Source organism: Bison bison, unplaced genomic scaffold, assembly GCF_000754665.1.
Source record: "Bison bison bison isolate TAMUID 2011002044 unplaced genomic scaffold, Bison_UMD1.0 scf7180017864471, whole genome shotgun sequence".
In the NCBI taxonomy this organism is placed as follows: Eukaryota; Metazoa; Chordata; class Mammalia; order Artiodactyla; family Bovidae; genus Bison; species Bison bison.
This window is the reverse complement of record NW_011495032.1, coordinates 18,917,678-18,928,994: the sequence shown is the minus strand read 5'-3', so window position 1 is coordinate 18,928,994 and position 11,317 is coordinate 18,917,678. Positions and strand designations below refer to the sequence as shown.

Below are 11,317 nucleotides of genomic sequence, written 5' to 3'. Positions count from 1 at the left end.
AGCTTTAAGCCAACTTTTTTACTCTCCTCTTTCACTTTCATCAAGAGGCTTTTTAGTTCCTCTTCACTTTCTGCCATAAGGGTGGTGTCATCTGCATATCTGAGGTTATTGATATTTCTCCTGGCAATCTTGATTCCAGCTTGTGCTTCTTCCAGCCCAGTGTTTCTCATGATGTACTCTGCGTATAAGTTAAATAAGCAGGGTGACAATATACAGCCTTGACGTACTCCTTTTCCTATTTGGAACCAGTCTGTTGTTCCATGTCCAGTTCTAACTGTTGCTTCCTGACCTGCATATAGGTTTCTCAAGAGGCAGGTCAGGTGGTCTGGTATTCCCATCTCGGTCAGAATTTTCCACAGTTTATTGTGATCCACACAGTCAAAGGCTTTGGCATAGTCAATAAAGCAGAAATAGATGTTTTTCTGGAACTCTCTTGCTTTTTCCATGATCCAGCGGATGTTGGCAATTTAGTGAGAGATAATACAAGAGTAAATCTCTTTATTTTGAAGTATTTCTTACAAGTCAATAAGAAATCCTAAAACTTTGGATGATAAATTTATTTCACACTCATAAGAATGACTGTTATTAAAAAAAATAACAAGTATTGGAGAGGATATAGAAAAATTGGAACCCATATTCATAGAAATACTTTTTTACAATAGTCAAAATGTAAAAACAACCCAAGTGTCAATCAATGGATGAATGGATTAACAAAACATAATATATACAAACAATGGAATATTATTCAGCTGGGAAAAAAGGAAATTGCAGCCTATGCTACAACATGGACCTGGAAAATGCTAAGGGAAATAAGCTAATCACAAGGGATGAATATGGTATGATTCCACTTATATGAGGTACTTAGAGTAGTCAAATTCATAGAGACAGGAAATAGATTGATGGTTGCAGGGGTGGAAGAAAATAGGAGTTAGTGTTCAATGGGTACAGATTTTCAGTTTGGAAAGAGAAAAAATTTCTAGAGATGGATAATGGTGATGGTTGCAGAACAATGTGAATGTACTTAATGCTACAGAATTGTGTCCTTGATAATGGTTATCAATGTGATGTGATTTATATTTATCAAAATAAAAATTTTTGAAGAAAAAATAAATGGGCCAAGTAGATGAACATGTAGATCACAAAACGGGAAATGTTACAAATAAGCTGACTTGGGGAAAGAGTCTCAGCCTTGTTGGTAGCCAGTGAAGTGAAAGTGTTTAAATTTCATCTAAAAGAAGTACCGTCTTTAGTCTAATGGGATAAGGAATGTATGGGTCTCACGCACAAAGCCTGGATGATAATTATATTCAAAATATACTTCATTTCTCTGCTTCTTCCTCCCCTTTCCCTGTAACAGATTTAAAGTTTTCAGTTAGTATTTTTATACCAGTGTTTTACACAAGATAGATATTTAAACCATTTCTGAGACTTTCAGTATGCTAGTTCAGTTTCTTTAAAAAAGTAAAATATTCTTCTTGAGACCCAAGTTAAGGCTCAGATGTAAGGAGGTATAATATGTACTATGTCAAATGCAATTTTGAAATAGTTTATGAAAACGTATTTGATTGCAAAGATTGATTAAATGATTTTCCCCCAATATATTCTAGAGTTTGTAATATTAAGAACTTGTAAACTCTGAGCCAGTTCTATTTCTGTGTCCTAAAATTGGTACAGACAGTCCCAGACTCAGGAAGGTTTGACTTAGAATTTTTTGACTTTACAGTGGTTTGAAAATGATATGAGACTTTCCTGGTGGCTCAGTGGTGAAGAACCTGCCTGCCAATGCAGGAGACGTGGGCTCAGTCCCTGGGTCAGGAAGATTTCCTGGAGAGCTACAGTTGATAGGGTCACAAATAGTTGGACATGACTGAGCACGCACACACAAAAGTGATACACTTTCAGTAGAAATCATATTTTTAGTTTTGAGTCATGATCTTTTCCTAGGCTAACAGTATTCAGTGTTATACTTTTTCATGATGCTGGACAGCATCATTGAGCCTGAGCTCCTAGTCAGCCATGTGATCACCAGGGTTAAAAAAAAAAAAAATGGTACACATACAACCATTCCATACCCATACAAACATTCTGAAACTCAATAAATTACATGAGATATTCAACTCTTTATTATAGAAGAGGCTTTGTGTTAGATGATGTTGCCCAACTGTAGGCCAGTGTAAGTGTTCTGAGATGTACAAGGTAGTCTAGGCCAAGCTGTGATGTTCAGTTAGTTAGGTGTATCACATGCTTTTTTGACTTATGATATTTTCAGTTTACAAGGGTGTAACCTCATTGTAAGCTGAGGAAGACCTGGTTTTTCTAATATGACAGAGCCCTTCGTGTTAACGTTTTTAATAAGCTATGTGGCCACACACCTGCTTTATTTATTATCTCTTTGTTATCTCAGTTTCCACGAGTCATGATTATCCTTTGGCAATTTAATGAAGACAATTAGAGTAAATGTTTTTGATGGTAATGAAATGTAGCTAAAAATGCAAGTCTTATTAATTGGTCAAACACTGTAAGCCAGGCATTGTATTAAGTGTGTTTCTGTGATTTCATTTAATTCTCATATCCTCTGAGACAAATAATGGTGTTTCTATGATTTCATTTAATCCTCATATCCTTCTGAAACAAATAATATGATTCTCATTTTATAGATGAGAAATTGAGTGGAAGGTTTTTAATAATTCACTGCAAATCACACAGCTGTTTGGTAATGCTGAAATTCAAACAAGTTTCTCCAACTGCAAACCTCTAATCTTCCCACAACACTACACTGTAGCTAGGAGTATAACTATATTTATCTCATAAATATTAAAGTTATTTATAAGAACAAAAGGTTAAAACCATGTGATTTTGTAAAAACAGCCTGTTAATGATCACAGCTCCTAAAATTCCATATTAATTCAGGAGCAGTTTTTAAAAGCAAAGTTGTTTAGCTCCTGCAAACAAACTGTTGTACATTCCAAATAAAATGCTTCCTATTTCATGTCAAAAGTGCAGATTTGCTTCCTGATAAGATGTGCTATTTGGAGGCTGTCTATTTTTTTATTGTGATTCAGGTGCAAATAACAGGAAAGCATATTTTTTCCTATCTTGGCCAAAGGGGAGGTATTTCTAAAAAAGAATGTAACATAATGATTTAAATGGCCATTATTTTGCATCATGAATTAGGAGAAATCAGATTATAGCACAGGAGTCAAAGAAGTAACAATGGTCTACTGACTACGACAGGAAAGTCCAGCCAGGGAATTTCCCAAAACTCTAAGCCATGAGGTCTTCAGAGACACTCAGTGCTCTTCCTTGACCAACAAAATGAAAAAATGCAAAACCATTGACTTTTTAAGAAACATTCAGGCAAATGCCAACTCTGAAAACAAATTACTTTGCAAGAGCTTACCTTCATGACTTTTAGGGGGAAAAAAAAAAAAAACCTAACATCAAAAGAGAAATAAAAATACAAACTTGTCTTTGTAATTCTAGACAACTAAACAAATAGCAATATATATGTCATATGGATTTTAAATGATTGTGAAAATGTAAAGAAAAATTTTTTAAAGATATTATTTCCCTTAAAAGAATTCAGTTCTGAATTGTTCAAGTCAAAACATTTTCAAAGTGTTTCCAAAAGGAGTGTGAAAATTGGCAACAAACCAATTTGAATATGAAAGACAAGCATGCACAGACACCAGAAGAAAGGATCTCATTTCACTCAAAGCATTCTGAACTCTGTACTGCTTCTTCTGTTTGCAGAGCTCACACTTGTTTTAACCGTCTGGATCTCCCTCCATACCCATCCTTCTCCATGCTTTATGAAAAACTCTTGACAGCAGTTGAAGAGACCAGTACCTTTGGACTTGAGTGACCTGGAGGCAAAATGTCCAGCTCTGTGTAGACAGGCAATTCCAGAAGCTGCCTTCCTGAAGAATGGCTGAACGTTGGAAGTTTCAGGAGTCGCTTCCATTAGAGTAAAGCTGAATGCTGTTATTTTCCAGGAACGGATGCTCTGTCACATTTGGGTACTGGCTAGTGATGATGATCCTCTTGGAAGGATTTGGGTGAGCTTGATGCCCAGGGAACCACCCAACAGTCTTTCAATCAACAGTTCTTGACTGCCAAACTTTTTTCCATTTGTTATGTTCCAAGACAAAGATGAACCTGTACACCATCAGCTCCATGGTAACTTTTAGAGACTCAGGAGAATCATGAAACTTACCTTTGAACATGGTTCAAGCCAAACTGACAGCACTTGGCCCAATCTCCAAATTAGTGCAAGTTAAACAGTATAATAAAAACAAATATATTTCCTGAAAATACATTCATTTAAGCCCTCAGTTGTAACAGGATATTCATTTTCTTGCTTATGAGTACCTGCATGGTGTGTACCATAGGCTTCAGCTTTCATGGGACACAAGTGGAAAATGAAACCAAGTCAATATGAGGTAACCTTTAAGATTTGCAATAAGGTGGTCTGTGACAATGTATATGCAAAGTGATATGTGTGTAATTATGGCTGAAGACAAACTGTTAAACAATGAATTACTAATGACAGATTTTATGCTTTATAATGCATGAAAACAATTTTAAAATAATTAGCAATTAATCACAGTGTATCAGGAAAAAAGTACACAGTGAGTTCTGTTTATTTTTTATAGTTTCATTATATTTATGTTCTCTAAGATGTAGGTAAGAATCTACCTATCATACTATATGTACCATCTGTTCCATTTTCATGTACCATGCTTATTCGGGCATCATGCTTGTATGTATCCTTTTAAGCACTCTCAAGGGAACAAAAGGGCCTTTTATTTTTATAAAGGTACAAAAAATTCCCCAAAATATTTTGCACTGAATGTACCAAAGTTGAAGGGACATTATAATATGACTAACAACAACTCCATCACTTGACAAGTATAATAGAAAATAGCTTCTAAATCAAACTTTCTTCACAGTGCCATGTCTACCACTACAAGGACTGTGCATCTAAGTAATAATTTTTTAAGACTCACTATATGTGATAGTATGATATGCATTTATTTAAAATGCATTAGACTCTTCCATCCATCAAATACTTTACAGGATGGCATTTAATACAGATATTTCGTATTTCCCCCATTGCTTTTTATTTGTACAGCATCATTAAACACTAAGCTCAGTTAGGGAGCCATCAGCAACACCCAAGAGATCAGCTCTCTTTAGTAATAAGAATTCCATTTTCCCTCATCAGTGAAGACATCACAAATTGAAAGTCTCAGTACTATATTTCTAAGTCTGCATTTTCACTGATGCATAATTTTCTTATCAATATTAAGAAACAGTTTTTCTATAATATCTCAGAAACTGCATGACATCACTAGCATTGTCTCTGCTTAGTTTATCAGAGGGTGTTTTTCATTTTTATTACTTTGGGGTTACTCACCATCATGGTTTATTTCTTGACTTATGGCCACAACTAACCAGATGTTCGATATGATGAAGTTAAATTGAGGGTAATAAAAGCATTGGATTAAACATTTGGTTTGCCAGCCTATGGTATCACAGGCATTGCCCAAAACATTTATGGTAGCCATGGAATTCCTGTTATAGGGTGTTAGCAATCTTACGTTTTATAGAGGTCAAATGCATGATTTTCATAGATGGTTGATGATGGTAAGAACTGATTACTCTGTTGGTTAAACTACATTTACTATGGGGACCCTCAAGAGGAATACTACTCATTGTATTCCTACACTAAAGGCAGGTACTGCAGTGTGGAGAAACATTCTGGGAACAAAGGTTACAACAATCTGGAAGTAAGGAAAGATTTATCTGTGTATTGTATTGGAAAGAAAGGAAAGAAAAAAATCTTAACTGGAAATGTTAGTTTGTACTTACTTATCATGAATATAAGTATATATTTAATTTTACAAACTATTTTTACTTGTTTGTATTTTTTTCATTATAAGGGAAAATAGTATAACATACTTTTTTAAAAACACACTTTTGATGGTATATAAAATGTTTCAGAGCTGGCATTCCCTAAGCAGCTGATAGGTTTCAATAATACAGCATTTCTTTCAAAACTATTTTCATAGACCCTGTTAGCTTGAATTTTGGTTTGTGACACTTTGTTGTCATATTCTGCATTATTAGGTAAGAGATTTGAAATAAAATATATCTCTTTAATTATTTCTTTCCAAATACCAGTATAATCATTAATTGCTACCATTCTCAGAATTGGAAATTATCCAAGATGTACCTATCACATCAGAATACCATGATAACGGATCTCTTATTTTTCATTTGTATAAACAAAAGAATCTGAAAATAACTATTTAAAACATTAAATAACATTTCCACAGAATAAATTCAACTTTAATATACTCTACAAATAGAAATATCCATAAATATTTTCTTCTGGACTATGAACCTAGATAATTTGGCTGTCTGGTCTTGTTTTCTTTAAAATGCTCATAAATGATACATATAGTATACCCTTTTATAAAAGACAGTCATGATACATCAAATATATGCAGACATCTCTTAGGTGAGAGAAGAGGCATTGGCATTCACTCTGTGCCAGCTGCTATGGTTGATGGTTGAGCTACAAGATTCAAAATCTGTCCTCAAGAAGCTTACAGTCTACTGGAATACATACCAAGGTTCAGAAAATATTTTAAGTAAAATTTGATATGTTCTACAATCAAGAGAACAGCTTGCTCCATCTGGGAGTTCCAGTGACGACTTCATATGTGGGAGATACTGTGGCTAAAAAAAATCATATAAATGCTCTTTCTGTTGATACCTAATGGCATATAATAGTATGATGATACTGGTCAAGTGTGGAAGAAGGAAATGGAGTGGAGAAGGAAATGTAACCCACTCCAGTATTCTTTCCTGGGTTATCCCATGGACAGAGGAGCCTGGCATGCTACAGTCCATGAGGTCACAAAAGAGATACAGCTAAGCGTGCTCACATGCATGCACATGGAAGCCTGGAGTGCATTTACACACAGGGTTTAAAGTGTGAAGGTGGGGAACTGAACCATGATGGACCAACCCAAGGATCTTCAAGTTATCCCAAAATGACACAATGAAGTTCAATAGTTTCCCTGTTTCTTTTCATCTGCACTATGGTGTTATTAGGTTGGTGCAAAAGTAACTATGGTTTCGGACCCTGAATTTTAAGTCATTATAACTAGGCTCAGACACATCTTTATTAATCAAAATAGGAACCATCACAGTCAACACACTTTTGCCAATGAGAAATAAGTTTGTTTATTCCTGTAGCATAAAAATCCATGCTTCAAGATTTGATGAACTCTTGGAAAGCATTTTCCCTGCAAAAAAAAATTGTTGAGATGCTTAAAGAAGTGGTGGTCAGTTGGTGAGATATCAGATGAATGCAGCAGATGAGACAAAACCTCGTAGCCCAATTTGTTCAACTTTTGAAGCGTTGGTTGTATGACCTGCTGTTGGGTGTTATGGAGAAGAATTGGGCCTTTTCTGTTGACCAATGCTGGCTGAAGGCATTGCAGTTTTTGGTGCATCTGATCCATTTGCTGATCATACTTCTTGAATGTAATGGTTTCACCAGGATTCAGAAAGTTGTAGTGGATCAGACCAGCATCAGACCACCAAACAGTGACCATGGCCCTTTATTTGGTGCAAGTTTGACTTTAGTAAGTGCTTTGAAACTCCTTCTTGGTCCACCCACTGAGCTGGTCATTGCTGGTTGTATAAAATCCACTTTTTGTAGCATGTCACAATCTGGTCAAAAAATGATTCATTATTGCATAGAATAAGAGAAGATAAAAAAAAAGGAAGAAGATAACACTTGAAAATGATGGGTTTTTTTGATTGGTGGTCATGTCATGAGGCACCCACTTACTGAGCTTTTTCATCTTTCCAGTTTGCTTCAAATGCCAGACGATCATAGAATTTTTGACTTGGGCAACTTCTCATGTAGTTGTAAGAGGATCAGCTTCAATGATTCTCTCCATTGGTTGTCAACTTCCAATGGCCAGCCACTGCATTCCTTTTCTTCAAGGCTCTTGTCTCCTTTGCAGAACTTCTTGAACGACCACTGCACTGTATGTTCATTAACAGTTCCTGGGCTAAATGCATTGTTGATGTTGCGAGTTGTCTCCACTGCTTTACCACCCATTTTGAACTCAAATAAGAAAATTGCTTGAATTTACCTTTTGTGTAACATAATTTCCATAGCCTAAAATACATATAAAATAAACAGCAAGTAATAATTCCTTAGCAAAAAAACATAAAGCAAGAAATGCACATTAAAATGATGTATAACATAACCACATTTAAAAGTGTATTCCAGCATCAAATGGCAAAGTTCAGAAATGCAAAACCAAAGTTACATCTGCACCAACCTAATACCTTTGCTTTGCAGTGTTAAAAATCCCAATTCCTGAGCCCATCCACCTCTGGGGTCAAAATGTTTTCCTTGTGCAAAAAAAAAAATGAATGGATCTTAGCCAAAGAAGTGTGGTTGCACTTTTCTAGCATCTGTTACTTTGTAATTAAGAAAAAGATCTGTAATAAATGAAGGAAAATTTTTTTCTCTTGTATAACAATCAAGTTTAAAAAACTTCATTCAAATGATTAACAGTAATGGTGGAATATGTTTAAACAGTGCTTTAGAGTTTCTCAGTGCTTTCGGGTGCTTAGTTTGTCTTGATCTTCACATACTCCGTGGAGTGGAAGGTATCAAGTCCTGTCTGCATCGAGGCTGATTTTCACAGGTGGCTTGTGAGATCAGTTTCAGTACTTCACAGCTACAGTTCCAGGTTTCATCTTGAGAAATGTGGACACTAATATGTATACCAGCCTATTCCAGTTTCACTGAAATTTGCAAGCTGCTTGTCTACCCAAACTCTCATTTTTTCAAACACTCTTAAAAACATGACACCTTCTGAAAAATCTTTGAAAAAATTAGCATATTCATAGAAAAAACTCCCAATATCCTTAATGTTTCCATTTTACTACATATTATGAGAAATTAAAAACAAAATGCAAAATTTGATGGCTTTTGGTGGATTTCTATATTATAGTAAGTTTAGTTTTCTCAAATATTATTTGGAAGCAAAATAATGAAACAGCACTTTAATCAGAAGCCTGATTTTACTTTTGAATTTTAAACAAGGGATGGATGTAGAAAACCCTGATAGCTGAGTTCCAGCGATACGGGTGAAGGGACCACTGCAGGTTCTTCTCCTCTTTGTCTTCCTCACACTGATACAACTTTTTTTCTCTTTCTGCACAAATTATGACTTGATCACTTCTAACTAAGGCAAGCATCTGATAATGAAGAGTCTGTCCAATCCAACCCAGTTTAGGAAACTCCCATTGAAGATGAAATGATGCTACACCATCATTACAAACTACTTATCACACTGCATAGTACAAATGCAAATAAAGACCGTGGCCTCACCCTCAACCTGAATCCGACTTTCAGGCCCTTTTGTGTTCTTACCTGCTTTCTCATTTAATTGATGAGTGAAAATACTCTAAATCTTAGACACAGACACCTTACTTCGATAAAATTGAGTTTAAATTAATGAGAATGTCACTTTCACTTAGGTTCTAATTTTGCAAAGCCGATATTGCCTTTCTAATTCGATTGTGTTTTCTGGCTAGATTTGCCTGTCTCACATGGAAGCAAAGGGATGTCAGAGACATCAAGCTTTCTAAACCGTGGCTTATGGCCAACCACTTGCTGCCCACTAGAAGGATGATAGAAACAAAAAAATCAGAAAAGATGGAACCAGTAGTGGTGACCCCAACCCCCCGCCCACCCCTGCTTTCTCCCCCACCACTGCCAAGAATGTAATGCTAATGATGGACCAACAGTCAGGATTCAGGAGTGGTAACTGCATTCCAAGGAGCTGGCACCAAGGATATGCTGAACATGCGTGCCCTACCCATATCTGAACAGTCAACAGCACTGTTGCAGGGAGAAAGTTAAGGGTGAAAGGATCACCTTATGGCTTGCTGGCTGTGGGTAGAAACATATACTTTGGTTTCTGACTTTGAGAAAAAGAATTATGTGTTGCCCAATGAGAGCACCGCTACGTAATCAACCTGGTGGATTCCCTTATCTTCAGTAAGGTGATAACATTTTTCTGTATTGCAAAACAGAATTTAGTCCAAAAGTATTAAAGCTAACCATAGCTTAATTAGGAGATCCAGTGATTTAGCATTAAATTGTGTTGTGGATTACTTTTAACTTAATTGTTGTTCCTATAATTGAACTTTAGGGAAAAAGAGAGCACACGTTGCTTGACACATTTCTTTTGCTTAATTTGTTTTTTAGCAGACATTCTTTGACATTACAGTCACTTCCAAAACATTTTTCATGGTTTCTAATAGTAACTTATGTGTTCCCTGGTCATGTATAAGCAAAAAGCCTAAGAATTGGGTTACTGAATTGCAAATAGAGACCTAATCTGTATTTCCAATTTTTCAAGAAATTAATCAAGTCTGAAATACATTGCTTAGATTTAATCTATAAGGTAGTTTATTTGGCTTTCACGATCAAACAGTTCAGCAGAATTGGAAGGCCCTCGTTGTATGGTTTCTGGGAAACATAGGAAAAGTAAACTTATACATGAAATTTTTATGTGGAGTGGCCTTGGGCAGGTGATATCTTTCTATCCAATTTTCTTTTAAGATATTATAACCCTGAGCAGTGTTGATAGGTATGGTGTATGATTCACGCTGAATCAAATATCACTGATGCAGCTAAGGAATCAGTATACTATTTCTGGTTACTATCACCTTCTATAAGAAAGGATGGATAATGTTCAAGAAATACCTTGGAAGGACTAACCAGGAAACACACAAAACTGAATGTTCTTTTAGGACCTTAATGCACTAAAAGATGGTATTACAACCTATTTTTCTTTATATGGTATCATAAGTAAAATTTGAGCCTGTTAATATGTTGGAAAGTGCATAATATCACATGTTTTTATAATAGGGATGCAGGCATTCCAAAGTAAATGAATAAAGACACATGCATCTCTCTTGCCTCTTACTGAAAGTATTAATCTAATTTTATAATAATGACTACTTTTTAATATTTAGGCTCTGTAAAAAGAGAAAAAGCCACATTTATGTCCAAGATTTCAGTGGAGCACAGGTGGTGTATTTTTTTAAGCCTTCAAATTTCTTTTCACAAATTCCACCCATTGTGTCTATTACACCATGTCACAATTAGTAGCTATGTTTCTATTTTTGTTGAGTTTATTTAAGCCTCATATTTATTCAATGTTACTTTTAATAGAGAACAATAATGGGAAGTATTTGCTATTGA

At 35.4% G+C, this 11,317-nt stretch overlaps 1 protein-coding gene across 5 annotated transcripts in view; it reads left to right on the top strand.

Annotated features, from left to right (window-relative positions):
* The window catches only part of HECW2 (HECT, C2 and WW domain containing E3 ubiquitin protein ligase 2), a 435,976-nt gene extending 430,149 nt beyond the window's left edge, over window positions 1-5,827 (top strand). For all 5 annotated transcript variants that reach the window (XM_010860869.1, XM_010860871.1, XM_010860870.1 and 2 more), the window contains one exon: window positions 3,754-5,827. In XM_010860869.1, coding sequence (XP_010859171.1) covers window positions 3,754-3,865 — 112 coding nt within the window. In that variant the 3' untranslated portion in view covers window positions 3,866-5,827. The remainder of the gene's footprint in view (window positions 1-3,753) is intronic.
* The last annotated feature ends 5,490 nt before the right edge of the window (window positions 5,828-11,317 follow it).